Source organism: Sordaria macrospora, chromosome 6 (genome assembly GCF_033870435.1).
Source record: "Sordaria macrospora chromosome 6, complete sequence".
Taxonomy (NCBI): domain Eukaryota; kingdom Fungi; phylum Ascomycota; class Sordariomycetes; order Sordariales; family Sordariaceae; genus Sordaria; species Sordaria macrospora.
In genome coordinates, this window is record NC_089376.1 from 2,725,964 (window position 1) to 2,748,368 (window position 22,405).

General features: G+C 51.6%; 8 protein-coding genes across 8 annotated transcripts; 5 read left to right on the forward strand and 3 right to left on the reverse strand.

Annotated features, from left to right (window-relative positions):
* The first annotated feature begins 879 nt into the window (after positions 1-879).
* SMAC4_03574 (uncharacterized protein) lies at positions 880-4,000 on the forward strand. The gene is made up of 2 exons (XM_003351221.2): positions 880-1,749; positions 1,825-4,000. Exons 1-2 carry the CDS (start codon positions 1,039-1,041, stop codon positions 3,754-3,756), a joined length of 2,643 nt encoding a protein of 880 aa, XP_003351269.1. The 5' UTR covers positions 880-1,038; the 3' UTR covers positions 3,757-4,000.
* Positions 4,001-4,587: 587 nt separating this feature from the next.
* SMAC4_03575 (uncharacterized protein) lies at positions 4,588-6,490 on the forward strand (the record flags this gene model as incomplete). Its single annotated transcript, XM_003351222.2, has 5 exons — positions 4,588-4,751; positions 4,840-5,180; positions 5,300-5,673; positions 5,756-5,840; positions 5,975-6,490. 5 exons carry the CDS (start codon positions 4,588-4,590, stop codon positions 6,244-6,246), a joined length of 1,236 nt encoding a protein of 411 aa, XP_003351270.1. The 3' UTR covers positions 6,247-6,490.
* A 570-nt stretch (positions 6,491-7,060) lies between these two features.
* SMAC4_12887 (uncharacterized protein) lies at positions 7,061-8,105 on the forward strand. Its single transcript, XM_066091134.1, has 2 exons — positions 7,061-7,352; positions 7,482-8,105. The coding sequence occupies exons 1-2, from the start codon at positions 7,127-7,129 to the stop codon at positions 7,772-7,774; spliced, it is 519 nt and encodes a 172-aa protein (XP_065947529.1). The 5' UTR covers positions 7,061-7,126; the 3' UTR covers positions 7,775-8,105.
* A 509-nt stretch (positions 8,106-8,614) lies between these two features.
* On the forward strand, positions 8,615-10,904 carry SMAC4_03576 (uncharacterized protein; the record flags this gene model as incomplete). The annotated part of the gene is made up of 2 exons (XM_003351223.2): positions 8,615-9,201; positions 9,285-10,904. The coding sequence occupies 2 exons, from the start codon at positions 8,615-8,617 to the stop codon at positions 10,900-10,902; spliced, it is 2,205 nt and encodes a 734-aa protein (XP_003351271.1). The 3' UTR covers positions 10,903-10,904.
* A 64-nt stretch (positions 10,905-10,968) lies between these two features.
* On the reverse strand, positions 10,969-11,806 carry SMAC4_03577 (uncharacterized protein). The gene is made up of 2 exons (XM_003351224.2): positions 11,556-11,806; positions 10,969-11,502 (listed from the first exon to the last, which is right to left on the reverse strand). Exons 1-2 carry the CDS (start codon positions 11,657-11,659, stop codon positions 11,118-11,120), a joined length of 489 nt encoding a protein of 162 aa, XP_003351272.2. The 5' UTR covers positions 11,660-11,806; the 3' UTR covers positions 10,969-11,117.
* Positions 11,807-12,188: 382 nt separating this feature from the next.
* On the reverse strand, positions 12,189-16,185 carry SMAC4_03578 (uncharacterized protein; the record flags this gene model as incomplete). The annotated part of the gene is made up of 5 exons (XM_003351225.2): positions 12,189-13,614; positions 13,677-14,061; positions 14,154-14,357; positions 14,980-15,427; positions 15,518-16,185. 5 exons carry the CDS (start codon positions 16,183-16,185, stop codon positions 12,593-12,595), a joined length of 2,727 nt encoding a protein of 908 aa, XP_003351273.1. The 3' UTR covers positions 12,189-12,592.
* A 787-nt stretch (positions 16,186-16,972) lies between these two features.
* Positions 16,973-19,322, reverse strand: SMAC4_03579 (uncharacterized protein; the record flags this gene model as incomplete). Its single annotated transcript, XM_003351226.2, has 4 exons — positions 18,544-19,322; positions 18,067-18,436; positions 17,871-17,988; positions 16,973-17,597 (listed from the first exon to the last, which is right to left on the reverse strand). The coding sequence occupies exons 1-4, from the start codon at positions 18,748-18,750 to the stop codon at positions 16,973-16,975; spliced, it is 1,320 nt and encodes a 439-aa protein (XP_003351274.1). The 5' UTR covers positions 18,751-19,322.
* A 665-nt stretch (positions 19,323-19,987) lies between these two features.
* On the forward strand, positions 19,988-22,042 carry SMAC4_03580 (uncharacterized protein). Its single transcript, XM_003351227.2, has 2 exons — positions 19,988-20,725; positions 20,808-22,042. The coding sequence occupies exons 1-2, from the start codon at positions 20,392-20,394 to the stop codon at positions 21,962-21,964; spliced, it is 1,491 nt and encodes a 496-aa protein (XP_003351275.1). The 5' UTR covers positions 19,988-20,391; the 3' UTR covers positions 21,965-22,042.
* Positions 22,043-22,405: the final 363 nt, after the last annotated feature.

Genomic DNA, 22,405 nt, shown 5'->3' on the forward strand with positions numbered 1-22,405 from the left:
GCACGACCTCGTGTATTCGCTTCCTGGAGGATGAGTCCGACAACAGCATGATGATATGCGATGTAACCTCGCGTCTCTATCTCGCCTTGGAACCCTCACGTCCTCAGGGCCTTGTTTGCTAATTTTTGCGTGGGTGTTTTGTCCGCGCTGTACCTAACAGAGGCAGTCGGCTTTTCACGGTCTTTTTCGCAGAGCGGAAAAGCGGAATTCAACTCTGTAAGTAGTCACGGTAGTGTAGTGTAGTGTAAATCTCCCGGCGCTTGTTCCGTGAAGATCTTCTGACCATTGGATGAAAGCAATTGGCTGCCATGGAAGTTCAAGGCTCGCCTCCTGGGCTGACCCTTTGAAGTTTGGCGTCGTCGGGGTCAAGTCCGCCGGTGTATTGATCGGCGGTTACCAGCTGGATTGGCATCTTCTTGTATTGGTCCTGGGGACGACCGATAACGGCGATGTGGTATTGAATGGACATGCCATCATCAACATCAGTCGGAATCAATTGAACTTTGAAGAAGACGTTCGAGTGCAACCGAGAGAACAAGACGAGTGTGACATGGATGTGAGAAGGAATTGGCCAATGTGAGCAGTGGTGGTGTGGAGAAAGAACCAAGGTACAGTCCAATAGAGGTTTGTCTGTTAGTTTGAGACCTCAGACCAACCTCCTTGGGTGTTTTCATGGTAGATCAACTCGGTTTGTTCTATATAACATAGGCAATCGTACTTTGACTATGCTATGTCGGATTTTGCCATGTAGAATTTTGTCGCTGTCTGTAGATCTGTACTTGGGTAGCTATTGCATATTGCCCTTATGAGGTTTGAGAATACCAAGTGGGGACAATTCGGGACAGACCTCGTCCAATGTGCTAGAAGTACCCAGCTAACAAAATGCCCAGTATTAGATTGTACAGCTCTGATTAGGTCACGTGGTATCACTTATCCCGCCTTATCAGCTGCTCCAGTGGATCTTTCCCTCCTTCATTCGGCCTTTTGATTTGGGCTTCATCCGCGATTCTACCGAAGCCGTCGTCATTAAGGTTCAGAATGTCTGGATCATCATCATCGGCCATCCCATCTATACATGTCCCTTCTGCTGCCACTGCTGGTAGTACGGCAACAACGTTATCGCACATAGTAACGGGTCACTCTTCTTCAAGACAATCTGATCACCAACAACACTCAACACAATCAAGGCCTCCCGACTCGATCTCTGCCTCTACTGGTAGTGCTACAGGCGTCTCCACAGACCACAGCAGGCACTTACACCCACACCAGCAGCCACAGCAACAACAACAACAACAACAACAACAACAACAACACGAACATCAACGCCAACAAACCCATCACCAACCCCAATTGACTCGAGACTCTCAACCACCACCTCCTCCAACACAATCACAATCCCAATCCCAATCACAACCACAACCCGAACCCTCGACGATATTCGATGTCGATGCCCATGCTACCGTCCTGGCAGCAACAGCCGCTGCCGCTGCCAACCATGACCTCCAAGCTCTCCAGGCCGCTGTCGTAGCTGCTCCCGACGTTGTTGGTCAACCATCACAACCACCAATAGACTCGGGGAACATATCAACTCATCAAGCATACCCGCCTGAAACAGTGGCCATATACACAGAGGCACTTCAGATGGCTTCCCAGTCAGCCTCTCCGACCTCTGCTTCAGCCGCCAAACCCCAATCCAAGCCCACTCGCCTGCGGAGGGCGTGTGACATGTGTAGTTCAAGGAAAGTCAAGGTAATTTAGCCTGGATATTCAGAACTTGGAAATTACGTGTCTTTATTTCAGAGCTAACACCTTCTCGACATGTAGTGTGATGAGACTCATCCTTGCCGACCATGCCGCGACCTCCAGGTAGACTGTACATTTAATAGGGAAATGAGGCGTCGAGGTCCTCCCAACAGGCATGCCGAAGCTGCCAGAGCGGCTAAGCGTCCACGACTCGAACCCGCCTTGCCGAACAACATGGGACACAATACGCAGCCTCACAATGCCGCCCAGACATTGATTTCCATCGCTGGAAACTCGCAGGCCGGCCCTTCACAGGCGCATGGGCAGAGCCATGCTATTTTCGATGCAGAAGCTATAGCCCCATGGCCTATGTTGATTCTTCTCGTCGACGACTTCTTCACCTACATACATCCCTTGACGCCCTTTCCCCACGAGCCTACTTTCCGTCAGCAATTGGCCAACCGCGAAGACCAGAAAAGCCACGAGTTTCTGGCCTTGCTCGCAAGCATGGTTGGCTCTCTGGTTGCCTCGTTTCCCAGGACAGCACGGTTGCATCTCAAGTCACAACATGGCATGAATCTTTTCCCCAAAGCCATTCACCTCGTCGACCGGTGCCGCCATGTGGCCATGGAAGCCCGTGGTACATACTTCTACAACCGAGAAGACATGACGGTTTACGACGCAGCCACAAGTTATTTCCTCGGCCTGGCTGCTGCTTACACCTTGCAATGGAAGGTGTGTCGCCGCTTCATGTCAGAAACTTCGAACATGATCAGAGAACTGGGCTACCATAAACCGCGGGACTTTTTCGCTGTCACCTATCGAGGCCCTGCCTTCGATCATGTTCAGGACCAGATCGGCAAGCGTGTCTTCTGGGTCATGTTTCTCGGTGTCCGCTCAATGATGCAACTCGGCGGACCCATGGGCGAGATAGTGTTCCCACCTCCTACGCCCGCCGAGCCGTATCCCGATTTCCCCGTTGAAGTGGACGACGAGTACATTCTTCCCTCCCAAATCCTGGTGCAACCCCCTTCTATCGTGTCCCGCCTGACAGGTTTCGTCCAGGCCATCAAGATTTACATGACCATGAACTCGTTGGTTAGCATTGAGCTGTCGTACGGCCTGACGACACTGCCCTTCCACGATCAAAAGGTTATGTTACACGACTGCTTGCAAGCTGTGAAGCAGGTTATGGAAGGCATGCCTCCAGAACTTACTCTGAACTTAGACAGCAATACCGCCAACGGTGTGTCAACAAGCCTGGGTGAGCTACCTCAAGTTCCCGCGCCCCATGATGCTCTTAGCGAAAGTGGATTTCAGTATTGCCCACCCGCCTATCCTGCACATCAGCCGGCCTCAGACATCCGGCATGTCATCAACAACGACCCGGGACGTCGTCGCCTGCTTCAGTATGAGATCCAAAAGGCAAATATCTATGCCTCGCAAGTCGCCACACGCTCCTACTACGTCGAACGCTACTTGAATCTCCGCGACGCCCATCGCGAGCATACCCGCAACCAAGCGGCACAAGCATATGCCGCAGTCACCGCCGTGGAAAATGGCGTTAGCAATGGTGTGTCGCATGATAGTAAGAGCGTTGCGGCTGCTGCTCTACACGCTGCTGCGGAGCATCTGTCTGATCCCATCGATGAGAACATGACCGCCGAGCGTGAGCTCATCGTTCAGAATCTCCTTATCGTGCTTGCTTCTATCTCTCAACGCAACATGGAGCCCAATGGCGGATCCTTGATTAATAAGGTTCGGCAGGTGGCTTCCACGCTCGTCCACGATGCTCCTGGGCGTAAGGGGCCTATGGCCACCAAAGCTCAAGAGCCTCTCACCCGCTTTCTAGACATTCTTATGAGGCTGGAGAAGACTGGGCCAGGGAACGCGGACCGAAGTGACGGGACCATGACTCCGCAGGATGAAGAGATGGAACTCAGGAGCTGGGCGGACCTGCGAGAGCACCAGATGCGGTTTTACCAGAGTGGAGGATTCATGGGTCAGATCTAAGCCTGAAGATGTCGTTCACAAGACGTGCGGCCGTTACACGAAACGATGTTACCAGCATCTTGCGTCGAGTTCTTACAGCTTGTCCTCCCTCGTTTTTCTGTTCAAGCGACCGGAGTTAAGACGGTGTTGGGATCACAATGAAATGTCAAAGTTTTTGTTTTCATCCAACATGTGTGAGCAACATGACGATAAGAACCGCCTTGGCCCAATGTTGTTCGAATGACTTCCTACTGATGAATTTTCATCGGTAATCTCGTGAATACCAACTCATCAATGCTTTTTGGGTATCGACTCAAAAGCATTGATAACATTTTCTGTGACGGATGTCCGCGTTGACTTACATATGGTACCACCCTTTGCCTTCCCATTTCTTAGCTGCCCACACGGCCAGTTTGGAGCAGGTGGAACATGATAGAGTCTTTTGGACAGATGTTCTACCAGTTAGTATCAAATGGTGACACTGAGGCTCGGACTAGGAACCTGACCAGGACCTCGAACCAGCTTACGGTCAAGAAAAGCGGCTCGCCGGTGAGGGGCAGTTCATTTATACCTGCTACATCGTTACACAAAGGTATGATACTACTTGCACTGCAGCGACGCAACCACCCGAATAATATTGCTTGATACTGCCGGAATGTGATACGCGGTATGAATCGACGGCGGACTGGAAGGAGCGGTTATGCGGGGAGCCTTGAGGTGGATATGAGGTCGGATATCCTAGAGGAAGCACCGGGCTCGACATTGATTCTCATCACCTACAGCACACGTTCTCTTAAACTAGGACTCTCACCGTCTTTACATCAGCCAAAAATAGTTTCTCAAACCATCATCATGGCCCAACACAACAGTGACTTGCACGTCCTGATCATAGGTGCCGGTCTGGGTGGCCTGACACTCGCCCAAGGTCTTCGCAAGCAAGGCATCAGCTTCGAGCTCTTTGAGCGTGACGCCAGCGCTGAAGCGAGAGGTCAAGGATACGCCGTTGGACTTCACGAGTATTCACCCTCCCGTCTCTCTACTTTCACTACGTGGCCGTCCTTTCTAGACACCAAACACCGACTGACATACGGCACCAACAAACAGTCCGGAAAAGCTCTTCGGTGGCTCCCTGCCCGATGACGTCTTCTCATCTCTCCGATCATCATGCCACCTCCTCCCTCTCCAGCTGCCGTCGTGCGTAGCCATGTTCTTCCCCGATGGAAGGGCAGGGTACGTGACTGATAGCCCGGAGACGCCCTGCATAAGAGCCCACAGGCTACGTCTGAGGCAGGTTTTGGCTCACGATGTTGATATCCAGTGGGGAAAAAAAGCGCAGAAGATCGAGGAGAGCGAGGAGGGCGAGGATAGGGTGACGGTGTGGTTTGAAGATGGGACGCATGCGGTGGGGAGCGTGGTTGTGGGTGCTGATGGGACTTTTAGTGCTGGTTTGTTGCCCCCTCCCCTTTTCCATCAAATTGTTTGCGGATTGAATAACAACGATACGGGTGTGGGTGGGGAGACAACGTAATGAATGGCTGACAACCATTCCTGACTGATGCCATAGTCCGTCCACACGTCCTCCAGAAACCAAACTCCGAGGTACTGGAGGTTTCAACCTATGCCACAATCACAATGGGCGAGTGTCGTCTCAACCGCGCCGACATGGAGAGTCAGCTCCAGCTGGCTTATTCTTGCTTTGTATCCTTTGAACGGGACTTCGTCTTCTTCAGCGGGCTGAATCGCGTCGGCGATGATGGGTCTTACGGAGACTATTACTGGATGACGATCGAGAGTCAAGACGTGGGCGATGACCACTGGGTCAAGACGGGCACGGCGGAAGAGAGGCTGCGCAAGTCAAAGGAGAGGGTGCAAGCGCTCGATCCAAAGCGCAGGCTCACGGTGGAAAAGACGGAGGTCGAGGGAATGAAGAAAGTGACGGTATGTCTGACTGTCTTGTGCTGTGATGGGATCAATTCGCGATGAGGGAAGAAGAAAGGACTGACAATAGTGTCTCATCCAGACGTGGTACGACGCTCTGATAGAGGATATCCCTCCCATCAACAGGGTTATCTTGATTGGGGATGCCGCTCATCCGATGACACCGAGTAAGTTGCCCTGGTTCTCAACTTTTCTACTAAACATGTTGTCATCAGCCACATATAAACCAAACATACAAGTCAGTTCAAAACCAGCGAGCTGCTAACCATGTCTTTTTTTTTCCTTTTCCTCCCGGGAACAGGTCGCGGAGAAGGCGCAATCTACGCAATCAGAGACGCAGTTGGGTTATCCAAGCTCTTGGCCGAAAACAAACACCAGTCGAGCGACGACACACTTCGACACAAGATGGATGAGTACCAGCGAAAGATGGTAAACGAAGGCAGCGAATCGATTTTGATGGCGAGGCAGGTGATGAAGAAAGCCAGGCAGAGGGAAACTGTGGGTAAGCCTATGGCTTGGGGGCATGAGGTGACGATTGTGGATGAGCCTAGGGCGTTGCCACTCAATATCTAGGTCTAGATACCTTAGGTAGGGTTCGGGGAGTATGTAACCCCGGGGCGACGAAGTGTCGTCAGCTTCCGTGCCGATTGTGGTTTAGACCAGCGCTTTCTTGAATGGTATCATCAATCATCTTTTAGCGTCTTGGTTGTTGCTTGAACACTTTGAGCTGCCTGAACAGGCACGGCAATTTTGATGTCCCGTTTCGCTGCAAGATTACCCAAGTACGGATTTGAACTCCGATACTAGGCCTGACTAATCCCAGGGAAAAGAAGAAGATCATGTTGTTTCCTGCCTTCTGCTTAAACAAAACACCCTTCCCGCACCCTACTATACAGTAGTCCATCGCCAAGCCATGCAGGTACTCAGCCTTTAATATCCGCGACATCCAATGAGTGGTGCGCTTGGGAAACACCTCCTCTCCCTGTTCTAACTGTTTTCTCTTTCCTTCCTCCAGCATAAGGTGTTAGGGTGTCTTTCGCAAGCATCGCCGAATTGCAAAAAAACAAAAAAAAACAAAAAAAGACGGCAGAATTCCCCGCAAGTTCGGGAAGGGTTAACGGCATGTGATTTTAGCCCTACGACCTACCCTGGTAAGACCCCAGAACCGCGATATCGCGTCATGGTTGAATCCAGTCTCGTCTCCGGGGAATGGATGGTGCGATCGATGGCTGTCTAGCTGTCTAGGGTATGGTAGTCTGTTGCGAGATGAAGATGTAGGACGTAGGACGCAAGGATAACACATGACGGGGGGGAGGGGGGTTAAAGAGTGAGTGCTAACTATAAAGGTAAACATTACCGCCTTCTTTTCCTATCTCTGCCCCCCAGTGTGGTTGACTCAGCACGAACTTGCCAACCTTTACGCTTCCCCGGTCAAACTACTTATTCAATCAAGATGTTCTCCAAGCTTGTCTTTGTCCTTTCCACGTTGGCCCTGGCCATCCAAGGCTCATACGCTCGTCCTACCAGCCCCGCCCCCACTCCCGCTCCTCCCGGCCTCAACTTCCTCTACTCCCTCAACTGCACCCTCGGCACTGCAATTCCCGTTGGCACCGGTCCCCGCGGCTCGAGGATTGTGATCCCCATTACTGGAGGGACTTTTCAGGGTCCCAAGTTGAAGGGTGGGCCCCGTCCTATCCCCTCCCTATTTAATCCGCCCGCCTACCTACCTCTCGCCCCTCCTCTTCTTTCATCTCCCTTCTTGTCTTCAGCAATAGGCCCTAAACTGACCTGACCCTTCTTCCCAACAGGCAAAATCCTCAACCTCGGAGCCGACTGGGCCCTCTCCAGCACCAGCGGGGCCGAAAGCACCACCAACGTCGACACGCGCTACCAGCTCGTCACGGACGACGGCGCCAACATCTTCATCCAGACCAACGGGCCGGCCAAGAAGGATGGCAAGATCCACCTGCGGATGACCTTTGAGACGGGGAGTGCCAAGTATTTCTGGCTGAATAGTGTCGTGGCGGTGGGCATCTTGACTACGGGCAATGGGTTTGTGGCGATTGATGCTTGGGAGGTGGTGAGTCCAGTTGGGTTGTAGAAGGTACTCGTAGGCAGAAGTGGAAGCACGTGGGATGGATGGAAGGATGTGGAAAGGAAGGGGGGAGAAAGGGAGAAGAAAGAAAGAAAGGAAGGAGGGAAGGAAAGACAGGGAAAGTTGGAGGGGAGATCTTTCCTTTTCCTTGACCTTTGCCTCAGTCACACCTGCCAGGATTTAGCGTACTAAAACGTGCAGTCACGACTGGAGCTCATCGGAAAAGGAAAGAGCAGTTGGAAGAGATTGTCTCGATGGGGCGAAAAGATGGAGCCAGACCGTGTTGGAAGGTTGCAGATGTTGCACTGCAGTCAAGATCCATTTTTCTCCTTTCCATCCCGCCATCAATTGTCATCGTCGACAACCCAAGGCTGCGATCACAAACTCAAGTCCTGAACCCTGCAAGTTCTCGGTATTGTCCAACATCACCAACACTTCCTGTACAGGGCGATCGAGACCCCCAACCAACGAGCTCATTAGCTGCTTGCCTTGTGAGACGTGGGTACTGTAGCGAGGTAAGACCACTTCATGGCCTCGCTCACCTATGCACGTAACACAACGGTTGCTGGTCTCAATCACTGTGGCTTAGCTTATCGTTACATCTACAATCTCGACGACTGCGGCTTCAGATCTCGCACAGCGGTTCATATCAAGCAGGGTACACATAGCCTGCTCCGACATGCTCAAGATGACCTCTGCTGCCTCCCTGAAGGAATTTGTATCTAGGTGAGCCTCGCCTTCGTATTTGCACTTTTCGTTCCAAGTCGTTTTCGTTCTTCCTAGCATACTTCCTTGGGCTTTGCATATGGTCGGCCACCTTGCAAATAGTCAGATTCTACTGGACACATGGATTCCCATACTTCGACATCATACTCGGCGGGTGGCAGAGATTCCTTCTCAGAGATATCAGCATGCTCGACAGTATTTTTGCCATCCATCCAGGAACCGGAACCATCCGACTCTACTCCGCTATCACCACAGCCTCCTCTACAGGACCGCCTTCCACCTGCCCCCCATGAAGCGCACCAGGACTTTATTATACCACAAATAGTGATTCCCAGAAGAATCCTTCAAAGCAACACACGATTGTCACAGTACAGCCCATGGCAACGTTGGGGGTCCTCTTGGCTCTGGGAGCTGGCGGCAATGACACTCAGCTGTCTCTCTCTGTTGCTGACGCTTGGTACACTCTACTTCTTTGACGGCAAACCTCTAGAGTCGTGGCCTCTTTACTTTTCACTGGGCACCATCATATCGACCCTGGCACAAATATCTCGCACATCACTTGCCTTTGCCATTACGCCCTGTCTTGGGCAGGCAAAATGGAATTGGTTTTATCAGAGAGAAGACGATGTGTTGCTCTTCAGAACCTTTGATGAGGCGAGCCGAGGGCCTCTGGGAAGCTTACAGCTGCTCTGGAAGCTCAAGTACCGGTAAGTTTTGGTTATTCATGGGATCTTCCGGCCACCTAGTCCACTTGCCTGATATGTCAGCAGCTAACACAATTACCTGATAGGCATCTCGCTTCTCTCGGTGCTCTAATAACTGTTGTTATGTTCGGATACGACCCTTTTGTCCAAGCCATAGTCGACACCTCTGGGGACGAGGGCTTACTCGCAGGAAGCTCGAAAGCCAGGATCCGAGCGTCGAGCAGAATCTGCGTAGGAGAAGAGCAGACAACAGGAGCGCTGATTTATTTGACAAGCGTCCATGGCTCCATGGGACCAGATGAGGTATTTCTAAAAGAGAGTGCACTGACATCAGACTTCGGCTTGACGCTTGCCGTCTACGATGGATTTGTCAACAAATCTTCAGCTTTGACAGACCCTTACCAGCCACCCTTCTTCTGCGAGACCGGTAACTGCACCTTCACAATTCTCGACTCCTTGGCGGTTTGCAGTACGTGCGTCAATGTGTCAGATCGTATAGAAAAAGAGCGAGTACCCGAGGAAGGGACCACATACACACGATACACACTACCATATGGCCTGGAAATCCTCAACTGGGATAGCGCAAAGCAGCCAAAAAATGCATACCCAGTTCCTATGGAAAGTCTAATACCTAGACAGCGATATGGAGGTACCGATCAATCACCACTGGCCGCTGCAGGCTTATCACCCAACCAAACTGTAGTCAAAGTCATAGCAAACCGGTCCGAGTCCATATCATTTGCCGACTTTGCCACTACCTTTGTTGTTTTCAGGATTATTCAGTCTACCCCGGAATTTGTCAACAATCTCTCGCCCTGGAACGCGACACTTCCACTGGCCATGGAGTGCGGATTATCCTTCTGCGTCAACAGATACAAATCGAGCGTCAGTAATGGCATACTCCATGAATCCATCATTGGATCGTGGGCCGAGTGGTCACATCTGTCACTGTTGCCTCAAGAAGAAGATCTGAGAAGCACAATTGCCACGAAAGAACAAAGAGAAAATTGGATGCATCCCTTCAACCACACACTGGGTAGCCCAACAGGCCTAGAGCCACACGGAAAGCTATGGGACTTTCCTCGATCTGATTTACTGCTGGCTACACACCCCGATCTCGATCCCGGGGACCATGGCCCTGGTGCTACTACGGTTTCCAACCACCTCCCCTACTTCAACATCACCCAAATAACACTAGCCTCCACAATTGACTGGTTCATTCACGTCTTTGCCCCCGAGCCATTAATGTATCCAGCCACAACCGATACCGTTAATGACAACCCAGTAGCCGGAGCAATCGCCAAATCAAGCAACCTCAGTACCACCTTCGACAACGTCGCACGGAGCATGACGGCCTGGATTCGCGAAAACGAAGGGGTATGGGTAACCGAGAGCTCCACGACAAAATGGGTGTTCCGTTTCCGCATCCGCTGGCCGTTCGTCACCGTTCCGGTGGCGGTCATGGTAGCGAGCGCGCTCTATCTTGGGCTCACCATTTGGCAAACCCGCAGGCATGGCGTGGAAGCGTGGAAAGAGGATGCTTTGGCAGCAATAGCACATGGTCTTGATCAGGAGAGCAAGGCAAAGATTTGTCAGGCGGAAAGGGTGGGGTTGAAGAATGAAGCGGCGAGGGGGATGAAAGTTGCTTTGCGGCAGGGGATGTATGGCGAGGTTGAGTTGAAGGAGGTGGGGAAGGAGGGATAACATGATGGCATGTGAAATGGGATGGGATGGGACAGGAAGCAGAGGAAGCAGAGGAAGCACGGGATGGTGGATATACGAGGACATAACATCGTCATTTCGAAAAAAAGATAACAACGAAAAGAGAGACCATCTTCAACACACATTCATGAGCAAAGAACAACAATGGATTCGTGCTAAGGTATGTATTTGTCTCCTGTTTACCGCTTTCGAAACACTCAATACTCCTCGCTACCTCTTCGAGTCTTCCAGAAACTCTGTGCACGGGTTGATGCATGCATTCTAGCGGAAGTGCTGAGCGCAGAGATAGGGAGAAGACTTTGACTTGGCGCGGTTTTCCACCCACATAAACTCCTCGCAGTACGTGTACTTGCCCCTGGATTTGGCATAGTTGCACTGCTTGCCGGTACCGTCGATGGGGACCTTGCAACCGCACTCCATCTTGGAGAATCCGAAGGTGCACATGTTGTTGTTGGGCGGCGGTGGTGGTGTTTTTGTTGTTGTTTGATGCACGAGGGAAGAGGAGGAGTAATGGTTGACTGATTGCTTGATCCGAATTTGAAGGAGAGCAGTTCGTTGTTTGATGTGGGCCGGGATAAAAGACTGGCAATGATATTGTAAAGCGGGAAGGTGAGAGGTTTCCGCACTTATTATACCCAGAGAGAGGTATTCGGTATTCCGTCGTCAGAGTGCCAGACATTACCCATGAAGGCAAAGCGAGAAAACCCCGACCGAGTACACGAACAAACCTTTCATCCATTGAGTTGTTTCAAAACGTCTTTCCCTCCTCTGTTTTCCCGCAATACAAGGCCTTTTGTTCCCAATGATCCATGTATGGATTCGGGACCTGATTGATCGAAAAAAAGTAGCGGGATGGGATTAGAAGAACACTGTAACCAGTGTAATGAACACCCGTCTTTGCGACTGGCACTGAAAAGAAAAGTTCAGCGAATAAACAAGTTGCTTTGTCCAATGATAAATTGTTGACAACGCGGCTTTATTAGCGGGATAGATAAGGTACGTTGCTTGGTCCTTGAATTGCGTACCTCGTTCAATACCCTCTGTGATGCTTATTCACAGTGGTGTTCATTGTCCACCATGTATACCTGCCTATGTTCTGGAACGGATATTACTATTCCCGAGTTCATATGGAAGGGAAAAAAGAAAACACAACCAAAGAAAGAGAAAACCCGTATATTGTACGCGTTTAACCCATTCATGGCTTTTGAACAAGGCTTTAAAGCCCTGTTCACTACGTGTAGGTATCTTCGTACTTGTGGAAATCACGACGTCGAAGTTTGACTTACGTTCCCCGAATTGCACCAACCTCCACCTGCCCCATTCTTCACACGCACTCCCTCCCCTTTTGGAGACACTCGTTGAAAACACAGCATTAACTGCAGTGATATTCCTCAAAGTCTCGGTATGGAGGTCCTCCAATGTATTCTGATTCCAATGCGCAAACAAGTTCTGTAGCTTTTGCCATCATTTGTCGCTTTCGTGTCTTTAGCGTCCAGTATACCTCTATGGAGCGACACTGCTCTGCATAAGAGAGAGTCTCAATGACTACGAGTTCAACATCATTCTTTTTCTTCTTTATTGTATGCTCTCATATCCAGCGTTGTACAAGATATCCATACATATCCGAGATGTGATCTCAGATCGCATACTCTAGGTAACCAACAAGACAAACTCAAACCTTCTCTCTCCTCCTGACCCTCATCCTCGCCTCCTTTGGCGGAAACTGGGCCTCAGTCATCCAAACAGTAGGCGGTCTCTCCCCCTTATACTCAGCCGGCAGCTCCAAATCATAATTCCCAAGCAAGTAAGCCATGGCCATCTTGATCTCAAAGTCTATCAGGAACCTTCCCGGGCACGCATGCCTGCCATTGCTAAAGGCCAGATAATCCATCGAAGTCGACACAAAGGTAAGCGGCGGCCCCGCCGCTCCTCCTTCCTTGTTGCCCACCTGCTGGTTCTGTTGCTGTTGTTTTTGTTCTCTAACTCTCGAGAACCGGAACGGGTCAAACTTGTTGGCCTGCTCGTACTTGCTCTCGCTGGTCTGCACCGCGTAGCTGAGCACCGAGAAGATGCACCCCTTTGGTATCTCAATACCGGTATCCGTGATGATGCCGTCCGTCAACGCCTTGCGGAGCAAAGCGCGCCCGCCAAAACTGTGCAGCCGCAGCGTCTCGCGCTGCACGCTGTCGCCGCGGACAATCTTGGCCATCTTGGCCTTGGTCCACGTGTCCGGATTCCCGTCCGAGTTTGCCACGCGCTCGAGCTCCTCGCGAAGCACCGAGACGGTGTTGAACTCCTTTTCGGAGCCGAGGATGTTGAGGATCAAATTGGTCATCAGGAAGGCGGACTGGTGCATTGACCCAAAGTTCGCGGTGGCGAGACGCGTGGTAATGTTCATGAGGTCCCCAAGCTCATGCTGCCGCTCGCGTTGGGCGTAGCCTAGCATGATCTGGAAGTGATCGCGCGGCTCGTTCGGGTCCGGGTCGGTGCGTGGGCGCTTGAGGTATTCAAGGCGTTGCTCGTAGATGGGCCGGACGAGGTTGCGGAGTTTGCGCAGGTTCAACCGGAGGGGGATGGCGGCAAGTCGTGTGGTGAAGGGCCGGAGGACCCCCGGGGATGCGAGACCGGTGCCGGCGGAGGTGATGAATTGCTCGTTAAGCTCCAGGGAGGTCTGCAGGTACTCTTGGTTACGACCTGGAGATGGTTGTTCCTTGTTAGTAGCACGGAAAGACCCAATGACCAAAGGAATGACTTACACAAAGGAAGACCAATGGTGAAGCGGCTGTTTGCTTGGGCGATGACCTTTTTCATGACCTCAAAGATGTTTACCTCAACCCATTCTCCGGGAGCGGTACCAAGGTAGGTGTCAAAGGCGACGCCAACTTCATCGTTCAGAGCATCCATGAGGTTATCCAACGAGGGATTCAGTTCGTTCTTGACAGTCGTACCCTGCCATGGATCCAAGAGGTAGATGTCATTGCCCAGCGAGTGGATAATCTGATCATAATCCGCAAACGCATGGCACGCGCTCAGTTGGTTATCGTCATAACTATTGATCCATTTGTAGGAGCTCGGGGGCAGGATGAGCTCTTTGCGAAAGCCCACCCCAGGAACGACGACGGCCTGGCCTTTCTCCAAGTACTAGTATCAGGAGTTAGCCACCGACCTCTATTGTTGAGGGCCGCTTCAGGTAAGGGCAAAATTGCAAGGATAGAAGACAGACCAAGACTCACCTTCTCATAAGCTTCCTTGTGAAGATTGGCGCAGTCTGTCATATAAGCCCATCGTGTCTTGAGACTGAAGCGAGTAGCTCCCGGCGGCTCTCGGATAAAAGGGACGCCCTTGGGAAGAGGTTGCACGAAGAAGAGTTTCTCGACAACGTAGAGGAGGGCAACGAACCCTAGAGAGAGCAGACTAATGCCTGCCCAACTGGAGGGCTCTGGGAGAACACCGTTCAAGGGTGCCATTGATAGGAAGGAGTGGTAGTTCCCACTTGCCGAATCATCAGAGAGTTGCAGAGTGACAGTGAACACACGAAAAATAATGAGAAAGAGCAAGCTTTAACAACCCGTGAAGCATCTCATCGAAAGTAGCTGCCTGTACAATGGGACAGGTACGGCCGATTTAGTGCTTACTCGATCTGCATCCTGGTCAACAATGCCAATCCTGTTGGCTCGCTTGGAGTTCAGCTCTCTGCCTAATGACATAGAACAGAATGATATCGTCTTGGGCATTGAGTGTCTGAGCCTCTATGATAGGCGCGTCACTTTATTCCTGAGTGGCTGGTTCGGTTGAGTGCAGTTGCTCGGGATAGCTTAACGCTTTTGTAAGTCATTTAAGTGACGAAGGATTCTTACTCGCTCTCCTAGACGTAACCGCCAGCCGATCCCCCCCCCCCCCACACCAACCACCATTAATAGCTGTGCCTCACAGGGCGGCCGATCCCTGTCTCTTAAGTCTGACGTTACATGTATCGTTCGGACTCTGTTCTGGACCCAGTTCGACTGTGCTGTCCTGTCCTCAGACTCCTGCGGACTGTTTGAACTAAGAGAAACTGACACTGCTAACAGCCGAGTTGATGATATACCTCACGCCCTCCGCCTCCGTCACGGTATACAGACGCCCGCCATTTCTCTTGTCGTAGCTAAGATCCTCGGGACTCCTTGGGTAAAAGCCGGCATTCTGCTTCGCAGAACCGCCGGGAACCCAGGCCCAGAGATCGCCCTTGGATGCGCCGTTGCTTCGCGAGAGATAGAACTTGCCGTTGGCCGACACTGCACCCTGCATGCGCTCGATATTGACGCAGTAGGCCCAGATGGCCTTGGAGACGCCGCTGCTGTCGGTCTTGAGCCGGCGCGTGGTATAGTCGAGTTCGTACCGGACCAGACGGATGGGCAGCGAGGTCGAGGTTTGGTACTCGCCGACGATGAGACTGTCGGGAGTGGTGGTGCGGTCCAGGGCCATGTAGGAGTGGCGGAACTCGAAGGAAGAAGACCACTTATACCATCTGTAAACAAGTTTGAGTTGGTGAGTGTCACTGAACGGGACCGAGGAACGATATTATCGTTGGATAAGAAATGAAAATGACTGGACTGACCTGATCTGAGGAATCACATATTTATACCCAGCAGCCGAGTAGACGCCGCTGGAGACCTTGCCAACACCATTGCCATCCCCGACTTGCCAGATGTTGGTCAAGTCAAAGACCCTGATGCCATTGTACGTGTCCAGAACCCACAAGGTGTTTCCATACCACATGATACCGCCTGCATGCACCGGAACCTCTCTGAAGTTGTCCGACGCATGCGGGTACACCAGCAGTGCATGGCGGTAGCCATCATCGGCTCGGTTCACAAATGTGATTCTCACGCTTTTATCATCATCACGGTGCCAGCTCACGATCCAGCCGTTGATACCCTCGTAGGTGCCCGCGTCAAGCGCATCGGCTGTTGAGGTGATGCCCTGTGGCACCCACTTGGTTGTGTCCTCGTCGTTGAAATCCGATGTGTGCTGCCAGAGCTTGCGCCCGGAGGAGTCGGTGGTCATCTGGTGATTGCCATCGTTGAAGACGTCGGCGACCGAAACCTTCTTGCCGGCCGCGGTGAAGATCTTGGAGAGAGAGGCGACATTGGCGTTGTCTGCTTGTTCGGTGAGCTTGAAATCCGAGCCTGTCTTTTCCTTCGAGGTAGTCGAGCAATCGCTGGGGTCTGAAGCAAGTGAAAGAGTGGCCGCAGCCAGAGCGAAGAGTGCTGATGTGAACCTCATATTTCGTTGATCAACTTCGAAAGACAAACCAAAAAAATTGACGCCTCTTGATTACACTCAACAGGGCTTGGATGTTCTACTCGTCATAGCGGCCGGCCCTTCTTTATAGTCATTTCTATAAGACATTACCCGAGAGTTGTTTAGTCTAAGTAACACATGATTTACTGACCTTCCACTTTAGACCTGTATTACCGTTGCAAGGCCTTGCCACTCATGGTGATTGATCCGCAACAGAGCTCGGATTGTGGGGTAGCAACTCACCAAGAGACACTCTTTCAGCTTCCTATTTATTGTTTTGATTACTGCCCTAGCATTAGATGTGCTGAAATGTCGTCAGAGCCGTCCACTTACAAAGGTGGGATGCATCACGGCCTCCACAACGTGCTGTCGTTACACAGTAGCATTGGTCTGTAGCGTCTGTTCCTGCTTCTAACTAGCGGGCTTTGCTGCTGTAAGAAGGTGGTATTATTGGCATGGTGGCACCGGGGAAGGACGATCACCAGGTTGGTATGTCATCGTCGTTCGGTCGATCTGGAACGGGTTCATTTTGCAGCAGGCTGAATTGGTCAAAGTTTCGATTGTGAACGAATTGAAGGCACTCTCTCCGTCTTACTTACCTAGGTATTCACCTAAAGTCCCCAACACCTGGGAAATGAAATGGAACGGACCTCCTGCACTTTAAATATGCCAGATCTCCCCCTTCTTACCTACTCATTTAACACAAAGACGGATCATTTCCCTCTTTATTCCTTAACATCAAATCTTTCAGCTTGCCGTTACATCCTCCCTAAACCGCCTGTTCGATATCCGTTTTACTCAAGTCCATATCCCGATCACGCACCTGAATACTAACCTCCTGTGTCTGCAAAATCCTTCCCTGAGGAGTATTATTGGCGGCAAGATGTGGATATCTGTCCCGCCGCTCGTGGTTCTTGCTTTTGCTCCTGCTCAGCGTCCGTTCGACTCCTCCAAGAACCCCACCAAGTAACCCCGTATAGCTGCTAATGCTGGAGTTTGATGATGATCGGTTTTTATCAGCCGTGGCGGCCGTCGATGTGGATCCGTAAGCGGAGGACGTCACTTGGATGGTTGTCAATATCATTGATGGCCGGGGCTGGAGTTTCACTGCCGCTGCCGGGGCATTAACCAGATCTGGACCAGCACCGGGCCCGGATGCAGAACCAGAGTCATCATGGCTTGTTTTGGCATCCTTCAGCTGCGTCGTATTGCTTGTTTTGGTGTTCTTCAGTTGGGTCATATGATGCTGCTGTTGCCGCTGCTGTTGCTGCCCATTGGTTCCTTCGCGTCTCCGATGCGCGATGATGACGACTTCGCGGGCTAACACGCGGATTTGTGGGATGGAGGCCGCGCCGATTGTCGCGGCTACTTCAGCGGCGCCCCAGATAACGAGTCTGTACCCGTGGACTAAATCGTTAAGTAAAAGACGTATGAGTATTAAGTGAAGAAGATAGGACAGAAGGGGATAGAGGATGGAATTGACGGGGGCTGTCTGTGGAGCTTAAGCGAAGAGCCGTTACTAACAAGAGAAGTCACCGTCTTCCATACCCGGAATCATGGAGCATTTTACGAACGCTGTGCAAGCTGCACTGCCGGCGGAGGAAAGACACTGCGTTAGATCTGAAACTGACATTGTGGATGGCGGGTTATGAGTAGGATTTGCTTACAAGAGACCCATGCTCATGGCAATACCGATTCCAATCTTCTCCTTCCGTTGCATGTGCAAGTCCCATATCAGACACCAGGGCAGTATCGCAAGCACAACGTCCATTAGACCCGAGTATACTGCATACACAGACGGATTGATTAGCATGACGGAACCGAGAAACGTCTAGTCACCACCTGCCGGGGCTTGATACTAACTTCCAGCGAACATCATAGAAGAAGTCGTGAATCTCTTGCTCAAGCAGTATGTTTCGTCGTCTACTTTCCCATGCGCCCCGACTCCGCATTGTACCCATACCGCTATCACGTTGAAGATTATGAATGAGTTCATGGTTGCAATGATGATCTGCACCAGTGTCCTGACCTTTGGTCTGTTCCTTGTAAGGCGTAGAACGGTCAGGCCAAAGGAAGTCTTGCTCCAGACGGCGCCCAGCATCATTACCGTGGTAGAGAGGCGCGTGAGAGTGTAGATATGCTGGAGGTTGTCCTTCTGTATGTTACAGACATGTTTTCCGAAGCCAAGACGGATGTTGATGGTGTTGACGATGGCATCTAGGATGAGGCAAAGCTATGTGCCGTGGAAATGAGGTTAGAGGAGAGGTCAGTGGGTACAAACCTCCAAGAAGGGTGCGAAGTAAAGATGGTGCAAGTGAAAGGGGCACTTAGGGAGCTTACCCAAGCGACAAGGAGAACATGGTCGTCCCACCACAGACATGTTTTTCGCAGAAGCTTGCTGTAAATGCGGAGGCCGAGGAACACGGCCGACACACTGACTAGCAACCAGTCAGTAATGATGATTTCCGGCCCTACAGATACCGTGGGACAGTCTTTGTCGCTCTCTGACCGGCCGAATCGGAAGTTCTGCCTCTCAAAGATAGGCATCGTGTGGTGAGGGGTATTTGGGAGTACCCTGATCGGATATTTCGCTCACTTCCTAAGACAGCTCTTTAGGAAATGTGCTAGATGGGGGAGTCAGTACTAGCGCCTTGCCCACTTACCAAGCTAGGAGTTGAACCTCGAGTGATAAAAAAGACATGGCTCATTGGAACGGGGCCCTATTGAGGATAATCGGCGTCTCACGAGGAATCCTGCCAATAGTGCCAATGGCCAGGAAGGGAGATGCTGGGTTATGGTATCACGAGTGTACGAGGGACCTTTTTCCGTCTGGAATCGTAAAGTTTGCTTGCCTCTTGTTTGAAACTCTACTATATAATCTCGGAAAGCTGGGATTCGGATACGCACGCCATAGGCAGGATCAAAGATCGTCGAAGGCAGGTATGTGGTTTTCCGGTACCTAGAACACAAACCCTCGCATGGACAACCATCATGGGAGTGTGCCTATAATAATACGAGGACGATGGATTCCCAGGCATGACATTCCCCGTAACTCGGAGTTGTTGCCGTTGGGCTTTTTCGTCTGATACCGTCGGGTAGATGCTTAGTTCTAGTAGGGGGTGGGACCTATAAGCGTGTCCACCACGTGAATCCATGGGTCCGGAGGCGATCAAGGCGGAGTGCAGAGTGCAGATCTTGGTTTGCCTATGTATTCTAAAGTTCTCAACGGCCACGGCCCATGGCCCACGGCCCGTGACACGCGAACGCCCACTCCCACTCGAGAGCAGCGTGTATAGATCGGGCTTATCATCGTGTTTGGAAGCCGGTCGTGCCAAGAAGCATAGCAGACTTGTTGGCTGTATGGCTGAAATTTGTACTCCGAAGAGTCAGGTGTTTGGCAATTCATGTCGTCCCTCTTGACGTGGGAGTGTCGTCGAGCATCTTCACTCGCCGGAGTCGGGCTTCGGGGACACCGGCCATCCCGGACGGGATTGTTTGGTAGCATAATGAGTTTGTAGAACATAAAGAGTTAATGTATGTGCGCCACCATGGTTTTTGGGGACAATAGCGTCCTCCAAAGAATGTGGGAGTATGATGTGGAGAAGATTGTTGTCAGTGTGACTGGTGAAAGAGAAGGAAGCCCGGTGACGAGATGAAGCAGCACGTCGACGTTAAGCGTGATTAGAGATACGCTTTAGTGGGGCAGAGTCTGGAACCTCATTTACAGCGGGCTCAGCAGGGGTACAGCGATTAAGCTTCTGTGAGTGGCAGAAGCAATGACGTCACTGCAACCATTCCTGGGTCGGGCCAGCTTTTCAGGGCAAGTGAGGACCGTTGTGTCGGTTTGCTGAATCCAAGGTCCTTGCCTGAGGTGGGCTGTTTCGGATTTGGAGGATCGGAGTCTTTCTACTACCCGGTTTTCATCCCAAGATTCATCCCGTTGTGCCAGTCTAGACTTTTGAATCGTTTCTTGTCCCAACCATTTTTCCACCTACTGTAGTTCTTCTCTCAGTTATACTCTCCCCGGCAGTTGATCTCCTATCTTACCATCAACAACATCTCCAAGGTTGGCTTTGTGACTGCTCAACTACCATTGTCGATATCCTAAAACGCCCTTGCGCTTTCCTATACAAACCAACAATTAACAACGTTCATCTGCACATACTTACCCACCGACCGACTGCGACTATGAACTGTGTGCGCATGCGGCTGCAATGCCGCTTGATGCAATCTCCCAACACTCTGGCTCGCTGGTGTCTGGATTCACCACAGAAAACCCACACTTTCCACCGTCCTAGGATACCCATCGTCGCACTGAGACAAGCCTCTACCTCGGTGTCGCCAAAGACCAGGGAAACAGAAGCCGACGCAAAAGCCAAGAAGCTGAGCCAGAAGCGACTTGATGAGCACGAGGAGGAGGTCAGGGCGCGTGAGCAACAAGTAAGGCGCCCATGGCTTCGTGAAGGTGCCGATAAGCCTCCGGTCGAGGGAAATGGAGACAGCGCTGAGCCCATAGCAAAAGGTAAGTGATTTCACACATCGTTCTGAGGAAAACGCTTCACTCAGAAACCCAAGCGCTTATCACTGACCATCTTTCTCGCTAGGCAAGCTCCTTACAACACCGACTCGTCTCCTCAAGCTCATACTCCCTCTGCCCCTTCGGGTCGAGAAAGACCAAGATAACAACAGCCATAGCAATGAGTATGGCCGTTCGATATCACTCAACAGCGAAATCCAGCCACTCGCTCTCCTCATACACCCACAACAACCGCTTTCCTACGTCGAACGTCTGATCCAAGCCGAGCTTCCACCCGTGATTGAAAATGGCAAGGAGAAAATCCCCAACGTCTACTTCCGAGCTGAAGACACGCAACAAGGCGACCAGAAGCCCACGAGTCGCTCCGAAGCGAGATCCAAAGATGACGGCGGTGAGCCTAGCGAGTACAATACCAACATGTCACATGTGGCCTCATACTCCGGACTCGGCCACAGAGGCCCCAAGCGGAGTTCAGAAGATAAGAGATGGGTACGGTGGAGCAGCAGTACCGAGATGGGCGACTTTATTCGGGACGCGGCGCGCGGCCGCGAGTTTGCGGTCGAAATCGAAGGATACCACATCGAGATGCGCGTAAGCGTGCCCTCTTTCGGAGACCGGACATTCTACATGCGCCAGCGTCTGCGCAAAATGAGCAGCGAGATCGATGGGCTTTCCAAGCTCAAGCAAGAGTGCGATCTTTTGGCACACCGGAGTGCTCATCGCCTAGCCAAGGGCGGCTTTGGCCTGCTTGCTGGGTGGTGGGGAGTAGTGTACTATGTGACGTTCCATACTGAGTTCGGCTGGGACCTGGTCGAGCCGGTGACGTACTTGGCGGGACTGACAACCATCATGGGCGGTTACCTGTGGTTCCTCTACATCAACAAGGACCTTAGCTACAAGGCGGCCATGAATGTGACGGTTTCGAGAAGGCAACATGCCTTGTACGAGATGAAGGGCTTCGACATTGAACGGTGGGAGCAGTTGGTCCAGGACGCGAACGCGCTGAGGAGGGAGATCCGAGTGATTGCGGTTGAATACGACGTTGACTGGGATGAGGCGCGCGACGTTGGTGAAGACGTCAAGGAAGTTCTCGACGAAGAAACCACCAGGAAAGATGACGAAAGCCGGTCTATCGAGAAGGAGAAGGACGAGAAGTTTACCGAGGAGGAAAAGAGGAAACGCAAGAAGGAGAAAGAGGCCAAGAAGGAATCGGGAGATTCATAAACCAGAGCTATACTTTGCTTGGTCACCCGTCTATACCTAGAAGCAAGCGGACATTGCAGTTACACACGATCGGATTGGATAGGATGATGTTGGTCTTGGGTGAAGAATTTGATATAATTGATGGCTTCAATGTCAGGCGCAGAAATACTGTACGTCGGGTAAAGAAAAGCATTCCACCACATCTGGTTGGCGAATGGAGTTCCCGAGCCAGTGCTGCTGTGCATCAACCACGCCATGACGTGTGTGATGTGGTCTGACCCAGCTGTCCCTGTCACTTGGTTAGACGGTCACAAGTTTTCTGAATGTCTTGCCTGGTATCAAGCCTTATCTGAGGTAGCTTCCTAACAGTGGAGCTTGGGGTAAGCTTGGATGTCATGACCAGGATGGAGCTTTGTAGCGGTGCCCCTCTTGCCCCTCCGATCACCGCCCAGAATCCAATGA